Source organism: Kogia breviceps, chromosome 11 (assembly GCF_026419965.1).
Source record: "Kogia breviceps isolate mKogBre1 chromosome 11, mKogBre1 haplotype 1, whole genome shotgun sequence".
Classification (NCBI taxonomy): domain Eukaryota; kingdom Metazoa; phylum Chordata; class Mammalia; order Artiodactyla; family Physeteridae; genus Kogia; species Kogia breviceps.
In genome coordinates, this window is record NC_081320.1 from 84,144,441 (window position 1) to 84,163,756 (window position 19,316).

The 19,316-nt window shown below is 43.9% G+C and overlaps 1 protein-coding gene and 1 non-coding gene across 31 annotated transcripts in view; one reads left to right on the forward strand and one right to left on the reverse strand.

Annotated features, from left to right (window-relative positions):
* DTNB (dystrobrevin beta) overlaps positions 1–19,316 on the forward strand; it is a 280,987-nt gene that overhangs the window by 226,419 nt on the left and 35,252 nt on the right. For 19 of the 30 annotated variants that reach the window (XR_010835611.1, XR_010835614.1, XR_010835613.1 and 16 more), the window contains 2 exons: positions 1,203–1,299; positions 6,217–6,237. Coding sequence is in view for 23 of the 30 variants with exons in the window: in XM_067007965.1 (XP_066864066.1) it covers positions 1,203–1,299; positions 6,217–6,237 (118 nt within the window). In the remaining 7 variants the exon portion in view is untranslated. Of the gene's footprint in view, positions 1–1,202; positions 1,300–6,216; positions 6,238–6,704; positions 6,736–19,316 lie in introns of those variants that run through there. The other 11 variants (XR_010835612.1, XR_010835615.1, XR_010835617.1 and 8 more) reach the window with 2 other exon arrangements.
* Positions 4,202–4,308, reverse strand: LOC131766040 (U6 spliceosomal RNA). The gene has a single exon (XR_009338343.1). It is a non-coding gene; the product is annotated as a U6 spliceosomal RNA (small nuclear RNA).

Genomic DNA, 19,316 nt, shown 5'->3' on the forward strand with positions numbered 1-19,316 from the left:
TGTGGGAATAGAAAGATAGACATGTGATTTCCAAGAATCATCTGAATTGGGTGACTGATTGAATATAGGAAATGAACAGGAAAGTATCAAAGAGGACTGAGTTTTTCAGCCATGACAGATAGAAGAAAAAGTAGGAGAGAGAGGGAAATTGAGAAGAGAATCATTTAGGGAGGAACGTCTCAAGTTTGGTTTTGGACAGATTGAGCTAGACTTGATGACATGAAATCTGTCCTTAGGGAAACAGAAATCTGTCCTCAGAATTCTCTTAGACACAGAGTCGTCCTGATGTCTGTCATACTTTTTGAACCTGATGTGTGGTTCTGGAAGCACTGACTCCTGAACCCTGTCTTCCCTGAGCAGTTTTCATACATTTTTCTCCACTATTAATTTAATTTAAATTTGGACTAGTTTTATGTATAAGTGAGGAATTTGGCTTCCTAAAGAATTTTTAAAATCACTTTAATAATATTAACAATACTTTTTCACTGTACGGCAATGTATACTTTCCAAAGCATTTTTTTAAAATAAATAAATTTATTTATTTATTTATTTTTGGCTGCATTGGGTCTTCGTTGCTGCACGTGGGCTTTCTCTAGTTCCGGAGAGCAGGGGCTACTCTTTGTTGCAGTGCGCGGGCTCCTCATTGTGGTGGCTTCTCTTGTTGCGGAGCACGGGCTCTAGGTGCGCGGGCTTCAGTAGTTGCAGCATGCAGGCTCAGTAATTATGGCTCGCAGGCACTAGAGCGCAGGCTCATTTGTTGTGGCCCACGGGCTTAGTTGCTCCGCGGCATGTGGAACCTTCCCGGACCAGGGCTCGAACCCATGTACCCTGCATTGGCAGGTGGATTCTTAACCACTGCGCCACCAGGGAAGCCCCCCAAAGCATTTTTACATACTATTCTCACAGCAATAAAGAAAAGTGGGCAAAACAGATATGATCACCATTTTATATATCCAGTATCAGAACTTAAATGATTTGCTCAGCGTCTCATACACTGGGAAGTAGCAGAATCAGGTCTAAAACCCATTTCACCTGGCCTTCGACTCTTCTTTGAGGATCATTTTATCTTCATTTTCTTTTTTTTTTTTTATATTTGTTCAGTAGCACATTACAATTTTTAATATTTTTAAATTACAGTGTCTTTTTGTGATCTAACTGCCCTTCCATCTCTTCATTTCTCATGAGCTTTTCCTCTCCGACAGGCAGAGAAAAGATGAGCTGGAGCAGAGGATGTCAGCGCTGCAGGAGAGCAGGCGGGAGCTGATGGTCCAGCTGGAAGGGCTGATGAAGCTGCTGAAGGTAAGAGCAGCAGCCGCTCAGGTCTCCTCCCACCTCCCAGCTCTTGTCCATCTTCACCTGCACTTCAGCTTCTGCCTCCCTGGGATGTCAGACAGGATGAGGCTAAAAGGTTAACTCTTGCTGCCTAGACTCAGTTTTCAGGTAGACCTCCATAAAGTTAACCTAATTCAGTATGAAAGTTATCTGAATTAGTGTAAAGCCTGATTACAAAAAATTAGTAACTGGAACTAATGTCCTGAATAGTTGCTTTTATGAATTAATAAGAGTGTTTATAAATTGGATATTAGCTATGTGAAATGAATATTTCTCAACTGTATAAAGTTTCTTTTAAGACAAGTTTTCAAATATTCTACCTAAGTGCATAACAAGTATTGTGTCCTATTTTAATAAGTATTACAGAGGCAAACCAAAGTAATCAACCAACTCTAATCAATAATTTTTACTCTATTAGGAGCAATAAAATAGCAGCTAGCTCTACGTTTGTTAAATTGGGGCTTGACTAAATCTAGAATAATTCAGGCCTCACTATCTATTTTTCGTGAAAAATATATTACAGCCCCTACACCCTAGAGCAGACAAAGGCACACTTGGCATTTAAATGTCCTCACCTGGATGATTTGACTGGCACTGAACAGAAATATTTACCCAGCTCTGTAGCAGCAATACCAGGGCACATTTGTTTATGCTATAAATTCCTAAGGTCTGTCTGTCTATGCTGTGAAACCATTGTATTTCACGGTATGACACACAGAATGGAAGTCACAGTGTGGAGTACCTCAAAAGGCAAGCTGAGGGGATAGATTTAATCCTGTGGTAAAGTGGAGTCATTAAAGGTTTTGAAAACAATAGTTTAGGAAAATGTACATAGCAGGTTGGGAAGAGGAGAAACTAAAGGATAATAGGAAGCTATTGAAATCATCCAGACCCGAAGTGACAAGGGTCTAGACTAGGAGGGGTAGCCCAGGAACATGTCAGCTCGAAGAGTTTTCTTCAACTTCTCCATTCTAAACCAGTTCTTTAATAATAAAGCTAGTGGATATTTAGCAACTTGGGTAAATGGAGTGTTTGTGTTTTAAACTGACTTTTGGCTTGCTCAAGACAATCACTTCTTTTAGTCTTGAGCTGAGTTTTTTCTAGCGTTGGTCCTGGGTATTTGGGGTATTTTGGGACTTGTTTCTTCATTAACCCTGTTAGCAGAATTTCTCCTGAGAAATATTTTGTCTAAATGGGTCTTGTTTAAAGAAAACCTTATGCGTAAAACCTGGCCCAGATCCTTCAAATAGTTGTCAAGTATCCAGCTAAACAACCCAATCAGCCACTCAAGAGAGCAGAGAGGTACTTAAATACATTTGGCCAGTGTAACATCTGGAGCCGTGTGGGGCTTTGAAAGCCCTGCCGTTGTGGGGTTAGTCCACGCACAGGACAGAAGGTCATGGGGGATTCACCTACCTTTCAGAAAAATGTTCTCAAATATTACCCAAACATAGATGGGAAGGTACCCTTTTGGTAAAAGGCAAAAAGGTTTATGCAAACTGAAGGGAAGTCAGAATGCATTTCCCCTAAGTATCACAGTAAGCTTTCCCGTCAGCTGGTTGCCCTCAGTGTTCCTTAGAGTTCCTGGCTCAGGTCCCACGTGCATTCCTAAGACCTTGTCATGTACCTCTGACACTTGTATTCAAGGCCTAAGCAGAATGAGCTGATGTCTCGAACTGTATTCCCAAGCCCTGAGTTTCTTTGTATTTCCAGCTGTTGTCTTACAGTTACAATTTCAGTAAAATAACCAGGACCCCACTGCTCTGTTTTGTAGGATATCCTACCAAGTTCTTAAAAGCCTTATTATTTACCCATCTGACAGGCTGAGGTCATTCAGAAAGAGAAGAAGAATTTGCAAACATAAACCAGGAATGTTGTCTTTTTATCCATTGATTAAGAGTCATGTTTCGGGTATGTGGTTTATAATGGTGACTAAGACTCAATCCCTGTCACCAAGGAGTATCAGAGACCTTCTTATTGTTGTTGTTTTTTCCTAATGGCATAATGTAGACTGACACTCAAGTACCCATGTTTCAGAATGTATCTTTTATTTATATTTTTTCCCCTGATTAATGAGTATATATGGATAACCTCTACCTCAGACTTCTTATTTAATCTAGAAATAGTTGTGTGATGGTGTTTTAGTTTCTAAATTACGTTCCCAGTATTTTTCTGCCTCATTTTCCATTTTTTCCAGTATTCCTTTTGAAACGCATTTACCAGATGAATTCTGTAGTTTTAAATTTTAACCTCATATGCAAATATATGCATATGCATATATGCAAAGGTTTTTAATATAAATTTTTTTATATAGATGACTACAGTGGCTATGGCATTACTTTGGCCATCTAGCCAGATATCCCCAGTGTGACGGGTCTCCCATGTTTTTAGGTGACTTGAGCAGTCCTAGATTTGCACTTTATAATTAAGGCATTATTACCCCCTTTAAATCAAGTTGGCTCCTATACCTTGTCACCAGTCAATGTTTACTGACTCCAACTGACTAATTGATAACAAAAAGGTTCTAAGACCTTATATCTGACCTGTTTATTGTGTTGACAAAGCCTTCAAAGCTATATCTGATTAACTTTTGTGAGTTTGGATTATACAACACAATCCTAAGTAACACTTTGCCAAAGTCCACCCTCTCCCAAACCCAGTGCATATGGGGGGCCTGTAAGTCCTGAAAACACTTCCCTGTCCACTCTCTCCATCCTAACCTGACATGTGTCTGCTGCAAATTATAATGATTTTATATCAATGGGTAAACTATAGACAGCAAAGTCACCAAATGTACAAACATGAAACATCGCCTTCTGAATTTTTCTTTTTTTTTTTAAACATCTTTATTGGAGTATAATTGCTTTAAAAAAATATGGAACGCTTCACGAATTTGCGTATCATCCTTGCTCAGGGGCCATGCTAATCTTCTCTGTATCGTTCCAATTTTAGTATATGTGCTGCCGAAGCGAGCCCTGAATTTTTCTATTCTGTTGAACCAAGGTAATATTGTCTCCAATACCAAACCTGGAGAAAACAGTGAAAATAGGGAGGTGTTTTAGAAACAGTTCTAAGAAATTACATACTGGTCTTTTGCTCTCAGATGCAATTCCAGCTTGTCAGGATTGCCCCATCCCTCCCTTACCAATTTCCATTTCAACATTTAGTGCCAGCAATAAAAACACATTTTTAACTGTTTAATAACTCTTTTACGGCTGGTTGCCTTGCCTAGTGAATGGAAGAAAAGTGTTCTGCCTCACAGGGAAGCCTGACTAGGCAGGGAGATCGCTTCCCAACTGTAAAACTCTAACCCCTTCTAACTGGAGCCATGCATGCCAGACGCAAAAGCTAAAAGATGCTAACTCCTTCAGGCTAACTCAGTGAACGCTCAGGGCCCTCTTTGCCTGGGTGCCTATGATATTAGGTTTGGCCAAGCATCTAGCAGCTGGTTTTGATAATGAAGAACATCTTCTGGTGCTGAGTTGGGAGTCTCCTCAAGAGATTTCTTGGTGCCCATTTAATTTTTAGTGCATGTCTCTCCCTTGCGGGAATAAAATGACTTTCTCCAAATTGTTACTTTCCCTCTCCCTTTCGTAATTCCTTGGCTTTACTGAAATCATTCTCTCCATTGCACCCAGATCTGCAGACTGAGAAGCACTCATCCATTCCCAAGACTTCCTACACACATGTTTAGTAAAGGCAGTCTGCACGGATGGATCCAATTTAAATAGAACCATTGCAACAGATTTTAGATCTGCGTATTTGGGGCAAAGAGCAGAGGCGTCCTGACCACAGTTACCCATGATGAGGCACAGAAAAAGGAAACGAAGAGACCCATTAAAAGACAGAGTAACTGAGAAGCACAAGACTGAGGAGAGAGGAACTCGGAAGTGTTTGTCTCATCTTCATCATGCTTCCTTCTTCATTGTCTAGAGGTGCATTCTGAGAGCTGAGAGTTAGCAAGGGCCTGCTCTGAGCACCGTCACTGTAAGGCTCTGAAAGACAGAGACCATACCTTACCTTCATGTTTCCAGTGCTTCTTACATAGGGAACATTAAACGAACCTTTGTTCAACTAATGAGACACCAAGGTCAAGAAATCTTTTTGAAAAGCCTCTTAGGGCCTTGAAACAGTTCCCGTTTATAGGGGGAAGGGGATGTATGTGCATCCTTGAAAAGAACCACACAGCAGCCAAAAGCTCCAACAGTGGAAGACAGGGGACTAAATAAGAGAATCTGTAGTCAGATGGAATTTCCAGTTTCTAGGAAGTTCTTAAGAGCAGTGGTTCTCAAACTAGCAGGATTCAGAATCTACTGAAAGTTTCATGAAACAGCGCTGCCCCCACCCCAAGAGTTTTGATTCCATTGGTCTAGGGGGAGACGGGGCAAAGCATGCATCTCTGACAAGTTTCCAGATGCTGCTGCTGCTGGTCTATCTATTTTTTTGCACTTGGAGAACCACTGACTTAGAGAAATGTACCTAACACATGTGGATATTGTGAATCGTGAAAGAGTGATCACGGAGCTTTTGAGTCATGGTTGAGCTGCTTCTTTCAGTTTACCTTAAATAGTGATATAACCTTGGGCAAGTCAGGCTCTCTAGGGCTTTTTCGTGTATAAAAGGGGAAGTTGGACTAGAGGGTTTATAAGGTTCTTTCCTTCTAACTCTAGAAGTTAGCATTTAAAGAACTGGATGGGGCAGAGGCTTGCCATTTGCTCTGTCCAACTGATGATACTCTGATGGTGGTCAAGCCCTTGGATCTCTGAACCCATGGGCCTGGCCTGGTTTGCCCTTTTCTATCATTTTTTTCCAGTTGTTTGTGGTGATGGGCATTAATTTCTCTCCTTTTTCCCCTCTACCTTTTTTCGTCTTCATCACCTCTAGGAGGAAGAGCAAAAGCAGGCAGTAAGTGAACTTCAGAATTCTCCACCTGACTCTTGCTTCTTTTGCATGTTCTTCTTTTCCTCATATAACTGTTACATACTTTCTCCTCTCCTCCCTGTACCAAGATCATCTCAGCAGAATTGGTTATGTGTAAAACCCTTAGCAGTTCTCTCTGTGGTGTTGTAAAATGGCCTAAAAGGCCACGTCATGTTTACCTAGTAGAGCATGTTCTTATTTGAAACCAGAGTTTGTTGAATTTGTTTTCAAAGTACACATCTGTTGTGTTTATTATTTAAATATGCATGACTAGCCAGGCTACAGTTACATTTTCCTGCACTTACATTCTGTGCTGCTTCATGATTAGGCTGACTTTAATTGCTTGAAACAATTTTCAGGGTGGTGGGAGTGACCTCAGGGTTAAATACGATGTTATGAATGACTGTGCATGAAAATGAGTAGTTCTTTTGATAACTTTAGATGTCCTTTAGTCTTGAACAGTCTTCTGGATGTTCCAGCTCCGGTAGCCTTCTTAACAAAGTTACCAATGAAAACTAAGTGACTGATCATGCTGTAAGTGATTTCCTGTTCAAAGCCCACTCCAGAGGGAGCTCTGGTTTTTCTGAGCTGCATGGTGTTTAGGGAGAGTTTATGTTTGTTTTTATTTTCCCTGACAGCCACTAACCCACACAGGAAAATCAATTGAGGGCTTATCCACAATGATAAGACTATATGTTTATATCATATAGTAAGGTTTTCAAAGCACACATTTTTCACACAAACTAAAGCTGATTTCTAATTTACCTTAGGGCTTCTCTTTAAAGAAAGAAATGTGAAATGTGTAATTCAAAAAATGTACTCATTTCTTATTTCAAAAAACAAATGTATCCATGTTTCAGATTAAGAATAGGAATATAAAACATTATATTTACTATTATTCCTAATTAGGAAAGCAGTAGAGTCATAGGGTAAAAGGGAGAGGAAAGGAAGGAAGAGATGGGTAAGGAAGGGAGGAGGCAAGAGAAGAGGAAAGGAGACTGTCAGGAAGAGGGAAAGAAGACAGGGTATGATGTCAGGGTAGGCTAACAACCCGTACATCTCAATGACTTTAATGTAACAAAATTTTATTTTTGTCTGTGCTTTATTTGGTTTTGTTTTTTCCTCATTCACACATAATTTATTACTTTGATCTTATGGCACTTTTGTATCAATAGGTACCTTCACATGGGCAAAGCAGGAGAAAATCAGAATGGAAAGTCAAGCCCAGCCATTAAATGCTTCTGCCAGGAAGTGACACACATCACTTGCACTTCATTTCATTGGCCAAAGCAAGGCACATGACCACACTTAACTTCAGTGGAGGCAGGGAAGTATAATCCTCCAGTTTGCTTAGAAGAAGTAAAGAAGCAAGTGCTGGTAATGCCTGCCACAAACAAGAGGATGAGTGAGATTGTGTTGGAGGGAGGGAAAGAAAATACCTGTTCTTCCTGTTCCCTTCTCCCCTCCTTTCCCTGACAGCCTCATCCCCTTGCTGTGACCACACCCTTCCTGCAGATCAGGGTATCACCTGACCTGTGGTTTCTGGCACCAGCATTCCCCTCCTTTTATTCATCCCTCTGTGCCCCAGAGATGTGCTTTCCAGGTAAACCACTCGCTGGGAACTTCCTCCAGCAGGTCCACCCAGCCTAGCATCTCATGATCCCTCTCTGAATGGGCCAGCTCAGAGCAAAGCGTGTAATCGGGAACACCCACACCGCACCTGAGAACACATTTCAGAGGAGGGCAAACATTATGGATGTTTATGTTAATGGCAGCTTCCAAGAGACACTTCATTTTTTAAAAAGTTTATGGATTACTGTGTGCTCCAAGAACCAGAAATTATCACTGCTGTTGTATTATTTCAGGTCAATTTAAAGCTGATGTTGAGCAGACAGGGGATTAAATAACAACATGTTCATTCCAGTGACCTTTGATTGTGTTGTGAGATCATCTTCCCCTTGAGGTTGGCAAAATGAGAAGCTAGACCTAGATCACTGAAGCCTGCCACTAACGAGCCACTTGTGTGTGTGTGTGTTGGGAGTTCTCAGTGGCCGAGGTCCTGAGCTCATGTTCTAGTCCTCACTGTCCCAGGGGACCGTCCAGAGCATGAATTTGTACAAATTGTTTTTCCCTCACGTTCCCCCACTCTGGAGAGGTAAGACATTCTGCTCTGTGGATATAGGTAGGAATTTCCTCTGTCCACATCACAGGTTTAAACTGTATCCACCTAAGGCTCAGCAGTGAGGCTCAAATGTGAACTGAATGGCTTTGCATAGTTTAACATTTTTAACATGTTCAGCTGGAAAGACTATAAAGCTTTAGAACTCGTGCATCTGCTTTAATCTATATCATTACCGAGTAAGGCACCAAAAGGTATTTACCACAGAGCTAAGTCGTAGCCCTTTCTTCCTCCCGGATTCTGGCTGGTATAGTTTAATTTCTTTCCTATCAAAATGTATTACCCTATATGAGTCATAAAATAAATTGTAAGACTTCTTAACTGAAGAATTTACTAAACATCTTCCCCAAACTGGCTCTGTAAATCCATTATAGAGAACTTTTTATGCAGTTTGCCTTCTTCATTCCCTTTCAGGGATTATTTTGGCATTGGGGAAACTTGAGGGAAATGGGTAATAACTGTGACGTTGGAGCTGTGGTTCTACCTTCAACCTCAGCCACTTTTCCAGTGCTTTAGTGACATTAGTACCTCAGCTGATAATTCTCCTGTCTTTCCTTTCTCCCTCCCTCCCTCCTTCCCCTTCTCTTTTCTCAGCTCCAAGTTTTATAATTAAGGGCAGAACCGCCTGGCTATTTCAGATAAGGCTTCACTGAGTGACTGTTCAACCCATGACATACCCTACAGTTTAACAGGCTCAGGAATTAGATTGTATCGGTTGAGTCAGGGTTAATCAGGCCCATGATAATCGTCAGACTGTAATTAAAAGACCTTGTCTGCCTTTTTTACTACTGCATCCCCTTGCTTCCAGCCCAGTGCCTGCCACATGGCAGATACTCAATAAATAGTGGCTGAATGAAAACTGCTATTAACCAGATTTATAAGATTTTAACTTAAAAACACTGTGAATTCATAAGTTCATTCACTGTAAGGGACATAACTGGTTCGAGTACCTAAGGCAATAATTTTGCTCAAGGTACTCCCGTATAATAGGTAGATCTATTCAAGAGACTAAACGATGGTTAGAAATGTCCTTTATAAAAAGAATCAGGAAAACAAATTTCAGTGTTACCAAAAGAATAGGCAGGCCAAGCTAATATATTAGTATTATTATTAACTCTGTTATTATTTCTGTCTAAAGAACAGATATGTTATGTAGAGTAAAATCATCCTCTTTTTTTTAGCACAGGTAATCTACAAAATGCAGGATATCTATAGTTATTTGTATCATTTGAAAATATTTTGAGCATTTCTCAGTAAGAACCCAGTGCCCACAACCAGAAATGTGTACAGAGGGGTACACTAAAGTAACAACAGACTGGTGAGGACCCTGCTGGCAGTGGTGGTTACTGTGGAGCTGTGGGCTACTCCCTCGAGGTCAAACAATATCCCAGTCCTAGTCTGGAGGGATTCCAATGTACAGATTTATTCTAGGGACACCTTAGGGTTCCATTTTTGCCTGAGACTCAACATACCATAAAATTTCACTGCTGGATTGCTGACATAGACTAAAATGAGCTATCCAGGGCAAGGTTTCCGTTTATTCATGAGGGATGTATTTCTTTAAACATTCCTCCGGTTCCTCCTATTAGAAGATCATTACTTTTTGGAGCTTCCCTGGTGGTCCAGTGGTTAACACTCTGAGCTTTCACTGCAGAGGGCACGGGTTTGATCCCTGGTCAGGGAACTAATATCCCACATGCTGCATGGCCAGTCCAAAAAAAAAAAAAAAATCATTACTTTTTACATACAGATCAACATCAGAGTGAAAGACTATAACTGTAGACAGTGATGAATAAGGATAGGGGGCTCCCACAGGGGTGGCCTCGATCCAGGTTCGTAGGGTGGTCGTCCAGAGGGTTATATAGGTGGTACTCTGAAAATTACGTAATTGGAGGAATCTTGGGATTCCACTAAGAGAACATGGCCACAGTTGGGACCTCTCTTTCTACTTCAGCCAGTTGGGATATCAAGTGGATCTTGCCCCACGCCCTTTCTGATTTCCAGAACCAAACACCCCACCACAACTCAACCAAAGAAAGCATGGTGTGGGCTGGCTGTCAGAAACCCCCATCTCTGACCGCGGCTTCACCAAATATGCCTCAGAGGAAGGGCACTCAACATTGAGTTAGCCAGGTTGACCCGTGAGGCCTCCATGACGAACCTCATGAATGTTAACTTTGTAAGTTTTGAGAGAAAGTACTTAAAAAAAAAAAAAAAAAACCTACACAACAACAAATAAAAACTTTCTCTTTGTCCCTTAAAGAGATTACTGGTAAACCCCTTGATGTGTTCCTGGGTCAGGTTCCCTCTTGGTTCACTTAACCTTTGGACACAATCCCATTGGGAAGTGACTCACATGCCACCCTAAAATTTTCTGGATTCCTTGGTCCCACCATACTCTGAAATAGAAGCCTGTCTTCTGCTTCCTGAAAAGCAAACGATTGCCATTTATTTATGTCTTCAGCAATGTCTTACTACGTACGTTGAAGTGAGCAGTGGGTGAGCTTGGCCTTTTGAAGGATCCAAAGAGAAATCCTGCACAAATCCCACCCTCAGATAGTATGATCATTATTTCATGGTTGACCTGATGCCCTGTATACAGAAACAGAGGCCAAGTCAGTGATATCTGGAGGCTTAGGCACCACTGCTGCCCTCCCAAGTTTGCAAGCTGCACCAGTGGATTATGGTAAACAAAGATCAATGTGTTGTACTCTGTGACTATGCCCCCAAACCTTTAGGCTAGCCTGGGTCCCAGTCCTAGTCTGTATACATGGACTCTGGCTGCCCATAGATGGCCTCGTGAAAGTCTACAAAGTATGCTCATTCATCAGTCTTGGCTCTTGTACTCACTATAGGGACCTGGTAGCTTGTTGGGGCGTTTTGTTTGTTTTCCCCAAGAGGAAATGTCATAGCAATATTGAAAAATAGGTACTTGCATTTCACTCCCCCAAAACTCCTTGAACACCTAGAGGGAGTGTATAGTCTGAAAATATAGAGGAAATAGCTTTTGGGTCTTTGCAGCACCCCCAGTGTTTTTCATCACTCTCATCAGTCACGAGCTGAGAGATTGCCTTACCTGCTTGTTTATTTCCCTCTGTACTATATTTATGTCTTTTCCTCTTCTGACCAGAATGCATACAACATATGAAAAATATACACCAGGGTCTCTGGGGAAAAGTCTCTACACACCAAGCTGGCGATACGCACCTTCCACTAGGGGAATATGAATTCCTAGGACACAGTATCTCCCCCCAGAATACTACAGTCTGGGTCTCAGCAAAGCATCAACAGAAAAGAAGATGACTTCTAGGTTTTGAGCCCAGGAACCTGGGAAATTGACTGAAAAAACGAAACTGCGGAGATGATGTGGGATATAGAAAGGGGACTTTGATCTGATTTTGAACCTACCGAGTTACATAGAATAGGCAGGCAGTCAAGCTTTGTGTCTGGTCTGTGAGATATTTAGGGATAGGTAACTGGAAATTTAGTGGGGAAACAGGGCTAGCAATGTCGATTTGGAAGTCTTCAACATAACATTAGTGTTGAAACCATAAACATGGGCCGTAGGGAAAACCCATAGTGGATAAAATGAAGAAAGAGGAGGTAGGAGGGTAGGATTGTGGGTTCTCATGAAAAACCAGAAAGTTTCAAGGAGAAAATTAATAAGGCAATAAGACAAGGATTTGACAATAAGGAAGTTATCAGCAACCTTGGAAAGGAAAGTTTCAGTATGGCAGAGTGTAGACAGCTCTGAAAAATTGATTTTGTCTTGTTCAACCTCCTCACCCCCACCCCCATTGGTTTCACCTCAACGAAGGAAGGAGTTATATCTTCAATCTGCCTTATTGGGTTACGTGTGAATAGATTGTTCTGACTCATGGCACCTTGTTGACAAAACCTCATTTCTTTTCTATCTCACCATGTAATAACCTTTACAGACCTCAGTTTTCTCATCTATAAATTTTCAATCCACAGTTCTTTGATACTTTCATCACTGATACCAATCGATATATTGGGGAAAGGCTATGAACCAAGAAGGGTCTGCAGAAATCCAACTGGGCTCATTTGACTGACGTTGCCTTTTGTGACTTTGAAATCCTCTGGCCCTCGATTCATTGTCTGGGTTTTCTAACCAACTCCTTCCCCAGGGTTTATTCATGCCAACCATCTACCTCCCACTTTTCCAGACAAAAGAAAGCATCCTAAGAAAACAACATCAGCTGCTTCCATGATGCCCTCTCTTTTGGCTCATCTCTAGGATTCTGGGCCATGCCTCCCACTCTCTTTCTTTTAGACCTCACACAGCATCCTCACTTGGCACGAGATTGGATCTGTGACCCTCCACTTGGAGAGCACCTGTAGGCATTTCCTCGAATCCTGATGCCATGTCAATCTCTAGGGTTTTATAGCTGACCTCAGGCTGGTTCTGATGTTCCAAATTAACAGCACTGCCAAAGTAGGGAGCTTCCTGGCCTAGAGTCCTTAACTAAAGTGAACATCTGCTTAATTTCAGCCAAAGAAACATATTATAAAGGATATGATAGACTCCTTTGCACTGTTCTCCATTTGCTGCTAATCATAATTTGGCAAGTAGAATTACTCCCATTTGGAGCTGCAGTATAGATACCCAGTGCTTTAAAAAAAGAGAGAGGGGAGAAGAAAGAAACATAGAAGCATATTTTAGAAAATTAGAGGCAGTGGGGCTTCCCTGGTGGTGCAGTGATTAAGAATCTGCCTGCCAATGCAGGGGACACGAGTTCGAGCCCTGGTCTGGGAAGATCCCACATGCCAGGGAGCAGCTAAGTCCGTGTGCCACAACTACTGAGCCCACATGCCACAACTACTGAAGCCTGTGTGCCTAGAGCCCGTGCTCCGCAACAAGAGAAGCCATCGCAATGAGAAGCCCGCGCACTGCAATGAAGAGTAGCCCCCGCTCACCACAACTAGAGAAAGCCCATGCGCAGCAACAAAAGACCCAACACAGCCAAAATAAATAAATAATAAAATAAATAAATTTTTAAAAAATAAAATAAAATTAGAGGCAATGCAGAAAGACAGTTACCTGCAGCTAGACATGTACCTTTAATAAGAATCCATGCCAACTCACTACTGCTCTACAAAGCTGGCTAACCATAAATCCTTCAGTGCTTTTATTATTATGTATTCTAATTAATATATATGACATTCACTGTTTATTCACTGCTTTCACATTTCACATTTCAACTCCTGTATTTAACCAACTCAGACCTCAGGAAACCAAGAGAGAATCTAGGAGACTCTCAGGTCTGTAGCTGTCCCCAGGACATCCCCCAAATGTGCAGAAGACTATCAGAGTTTATTCTTGGCCCCTTGAAATTTCTAACCTGATCTGAGGCTACTGATGGCCTGTCTTTCCTTCTACAGCAGCTCACCACCTGGGACAAGAAGCCCTGGACAGGCCACCGACTTTAGGACCTCGTAACTCAGTCACCCTCAGCCAGGTTTTCATCCTCAGCACTATGGACATTTGGGGCCAGATTACTTTTTTTTTTTTTTTTTTGGTGGGTTGGGGTGGGGTGGTGTTCTATGCATTGCAGGATGTCAAGCAGCATCCTTGATCTTTACCTGCTAAATTCCAGTGATGCTCCCACACCCACACCGACACCCACACCAGGTTCCTAGCAGGTAAAACTATCCCCAGTGAAGAACCACTGCTCAGGAATTCCCTAGTGGTCCAGTGGTTAGGACTCTGCACTTCCACTGCAGGGGTCACTGGTTGGATCCCTGGTCAGGGAAGTAGGGTCAGAGACCCTTTCTCTGTGATACCAGTCTGAGCCCTTGAAGCATTCTCAGCATCCCTTATTCTGAGGTTTCGATATGGGATGGATGGTAAAAGATGTCCAGTCACCTTCCCCCACAAATCACCCCTTTGTCCTTATGTCCTACTTCTATTAACATCATTGCCAGCACTCCCTACATGCACGCTCTCTTCCAGTCCCCTACTCTCCCCACTCAGTTGTCACAGTCTAGTCAACTTTTTCATCCAAAAGCTTTTGCTTGTGTCTCTCTCCTCCCAATTCCTATCACCATTCTCCATTCCAGCCTCCGTCATCTGTCACCTGGTCTCCCTCTCTCCTGCCTCCTGCTTCTCAGGCCTTCCTTCACTTTGCCCCGGAGCCAGCCTCCTAAATCAGACCAGGTCGACCTCCCCACTCCCTCCTCGGAGTCTTCACGGGTTCCCTCTGCCGTTGCCTATAGCGGGGTCAGCAAGCTTTTTCTTAAAGGGTTAGGTGGTGAGCATTTTAGGCTTTGTGAACCAGATCAGAGATATTATGTAAGGACTTATATAACCATTTAAAATAAAACCATTTAAAAATGTAAAAACCATTCTTAGCTCACAGACTGTAAAAAAGCAGGTGGCAAGCTGGATTTGGCCACGGGCTATAGTTTGCCCATCTATCGCCTAGTAAATAAACTTGATGACCATCGATTGAAGGCTCTGGATGATTGTGGCCCACACTTCTCTTTCCCACCGTATATCTTCTGTGCTCCCCACATACTAGTGTCCCCACATGCTCCTCCCCTGCCCCACAACACACACACACAGCTTCCTCTCTCTTGGTGCCTCTGTTCATGCCCTTTCCTCACCTGGATTGCCCTTCCCGAGCCGCTTCTGCCTATTGAAATTATACCCCTCAAGACACTCTCAGATGCCACCTCTTCTGTGAAACCTTACTCTGTTCCAGAAGGTCAGAGTTAAACTGCCTCGCCTCTGTGCTCCTTTTCCTTTGTACCTCCGCTACGGTACGGATTTCATCCTCCTTTGTATGCTAGCTGCGAACATGCCGAACTGCCTAGGAGGCCGTGAGCCTGCTGAGAGTGGAGACCTTGCCCCTTCATACCCCTACTTTGCACCTTTCAAAGTGGAATCATGGCAGGTAGTACCCCATTGAGCCAGCATGTGAAGCACTTTATGTACATCCTCACCAACCCAGGAAGATATTCTTATCTCCACTTGACATATGAAGAATCTGAGCCTCAGAGAGGTCAAGTAAGTTGCCTGAGGTCACACAGCTAGTAAATGGCAGAGCTGGAATCCAAACTAGGTCCATCTGACTGCAAAGCCTGGACTCTAACCACCTTATTATATAGAACAGGGACTCAACAAAGAGTGGTGGCGCTGGATCAGGTGCCACACCTCATCATACAAGTTTTACTTACTTACCCATAAGCAGCATTTAAGTCTGACTCATTGAACTTTAAAATATCATTGATAGGTTCAGGCTGCCTGCCCCATCATTGAATTCATGTCTGAATTAAGGACCATGCTCTCCTGGAATCCTGTCCTCTTTTGGTTTCTAATAAGCAATCTGAGTGTTTGGTATTCATCTCATAGGGATTTTTCCCTCAGTGAGGTCCCTGATCATTTTGCTGAGAACTAGCTTTGAAATCCTGCAGTGAGAACTCATGGGATACCATTTTCAAATAGAGCTGGGCAAACTAGGAGAAACAAACAGAAAGAGGGTAATTCTAGTCTTGGAATTTATGAGCTTCCCTATCTAAAAGTTTAAATTTCAGCTTTCTTTTGATCTTCGGGTTTATGGTGAGTTTTAAGAGGTTGTTCTTCTGAGACAGTCTTAGGAACTTAATACGCTTTCCTCCTTCCACTGAGAAAGATACCCAGACATCTTGCCCCCCAGCTCTTTCAGGCTCGGGTAAGCTTTGTCTTCTATGTAATTTAGTTTGACTTGAATAGGGGCAGAATCATGGAGACTGAGAACCATAACCTTCTCCCCGTTGCCACCAGTGTGATCACAAAACACCCAGCAGCCCTGCCATTTGCTGTTTCCCATCCATAGCAACAGCCCCACAGGGAGTGACACCTGAGAGCCACCGCAGGGAGTGACAGGTCATGGGTAAGCCCTGAGTTTCCTGAAGTGATGTGGGAACAGACAGGTGTCAGCCTCTGAGGAGGGTCCTCGAGGCAGACTTTTTGGTGGCCCCTCTCCTTCCAGCAGACACACACAGTAGATAAATGTGTATTAACTGTGGTGAGAGAAGAGAGACATCATAGAACTGTTTGGCCCTTCTCTCTGGTGTTTAGAAGCCAAGTTCATCCTTAAAAGCTGCACCGCCCTCTACCTCAGAGGTGGACACTTTGGGGAGAGACGACGGTCTCCAGGCGTGTTCTTTACCTGTTTCTAATTCGCCCCAGAGGGAGCCGCGGCTGCTGCTTTGCTCACTGCCACGTGACTGCCTTTCTCATCTCCTCCACCCCTGTTCTCCTCGTGTGCTCACTTCCACCCCTGGGCCTCACTCCCAGCAGTCTTAACTCTTGTCACGTTAGGCAATTATTTTCAAATCTTGCAGCAGGACAGACAGTACAGGATCAGATAATCCCCTCTCTCTCCTTTTACTTCCACATTTGATGAGACAGCTGCATTTTCCTAGCAGAGCCACCACCTGCAGCAGCTCAAAATAGTCTGCGGGGTTTTTTGTTTTTTGTTTTTTTACCTTTTGTTGACCAAAAAAAATGTACAAAGTCCATTCTGTATACATCCCAGTTCTCTGTAGGTTCGCGGTTGCCTCATCTAAATTTCAGACTTGTAGTTCCTTTCTCCCAACGTTGGTTTTTGGGGTTTTTTGTTGTTGTTGTTTTTCCGAACGGGTCTCTGAAAATCGGCAGCAAAGAGGCCAGTTTGTTTAATTTAAATACATTGCAGGAAAATGAAGGTAATTGTCCACACAGGCCATCTGCTACCTGGCAGGTGTCCATGAATCAGAGAGAGAAAAATGGAGACTCAAGTGTCTCCTTCTGTTACCATGATAACCGCTTAGCTCAGAGTTTTCGTTGGGTGTGTGTATGGAGGGGATGCCGTTAACAGTGCTCTGGCGAGGGCATTAACTCTCAAAATCAGGCTTTTTGCCGTAAGCCTCCCTGGGCTTGATTACCTGATGATAATCAAGGAGATAAAAAAAAAAATTCGTCCCTGTTCCATCAGGAAAAAGAAGGGGAGGAAATAGTATTTATGGAGCCCCTACTGTGTGCCAGGCACCCTGCTGGGGCTGGCTGAGCACAGCCCAGGACTGTATGTCCGTCATCTTCCTACTGCAGACAGCGCCGCTGCCCCCGCACGGCCACGCTCTCCGCCACAGCGCGCGAGTCCCCATCTCCACTCACAGTGTCCTCAGGTCACCTTCTCTGGCGTTCTCTGTACCTGTTTTGGCTCCAATATTAGACTTGCACTCAAACAAAAGACCAAGTCGGAATCACCGTATTCTCCTTTCTCACATTTCTCACTCGTGTTGGAAATTAATTTATGTTGCTATCAAAAATCATGGTTGGGCTTCCCTGGTGGCGCAGTGGTTGAGAGTCCGCCTGCCGATGCAGGGGACACGGGTTCGTGCCCCGGTCCGGGAGGATCCCACGTGCCGCGGAGCGGCTGGGCCCGTGAGCCGTGGCCGCTGAGCCTGCGCGTCCGGAGCCTGTGCTCCGCAACGGGAGAGGCCACAACAGGAGAGCCCCGCGTACAGCAAAAAAAAAAAAAAAAAAAATCATGGTTGGCCTTGGCAGTGAGAAGTCTCACCTGACCCATGTTCCTTCTGACGTCAGAAACTTGGGATCCCAACGTGCTTAGCGTTCTCCCAGCAATTTAAGGCCACTGGAAGACCCAGGTACCCTTCTTAGCCTTGCTACTAATTTATTTGTGACCTTGTGACTTCTCTAGGCCTCCATCTCCTCAGATCCAGGAATGAATGTTGGACTAAAACAGAGGCTGTTTTCCTGAGGTCACGAACCCTCTGACATTACAAGCATAACTTCTGAACTCTCTTCTTGGAACACGATACATAGCTTTCTCAGATTCTCAGAGTCTTTGCTGATTTCGAAGAAGTGAAGGGCCAGCAGAGGAGAGAGCTTCTCAGATTGTAACATTTCTCTAGCTCTGTCTTTCCAGCAGAATTGTTTCCAACTACAAGGGACCTCTGTACTCAGAGAACCTGAGTTACAGGGCATTTATTGTGTTTAGTTGTTGGTTAGACACGTGACTGGCCTTTGCTGTGTTCGGGCCTTTGTAATAAGTTGTATTTCAACAAGGTCCCACTGTCCCTGCTTCAGGAAACTTTAAAACACCAAGGAGCGTGTCGTGAAGCTTCCCCAGCCTCTCTAGGCTCACCGCCCCTCTTCCGGCAGCTGAAACCCAGAGGCACGCGATTCTTTTGGACCCTCGTTGGACAGCTTATCCCCGCCCCCCAGAGCCACCTGACTGGTCCCTCCACCTTTGCTGATTTCTGTGTGAGTCTCAGGTTCCCCATAATCTCTAGCTTCCAGCAGTGATGCCCCCCCCCCCCCAGCCTCTGACTGTGCTGCTTATCCTAGATGGGTTTGCTGGGAGTGCTCCGCATTCTCCACGGGGAGGGCCCGCCTCTGAACGTACAACCCGTCTGCGCCTTTGAGACAAGGCGCTCGATGCAGCGCTTCATCTGCACCGACTTCAGTGTGTCCGTCCGGCACAGACCTATCAGGAGGGCAGAGGGCGAGCAGTCTCTAACCGGGATGGAGGTGACTGACTTGTCCGAGAGCCAGGAGAGCTGCCGTGTGCACTGCAGCACTGCCTTCAGCTGTGTGTGCTCCAGACGCTCCAGTCTGGGCTTATGTAACGAGGAGGACCTTGTTTCAAACTGTCTTCCTTGAGACAGCCTGTCGTCTGCATACAGCGGGCTGCTCCCTGCACCTCCCCACCAGCTGCGAGTGCAGGAGACCTGGACAGGCAGCATCTCCGGTGTGGACTCCGCTCATGAGAAAGGACAGTTAGGAGTAGCACACGCCTTACGTGACCCTGAGGTGGCCACTGAGAGCCCTCAGAGGAGGATCCGTCACCGACAGGATGGTTATGACTGAAGCAAA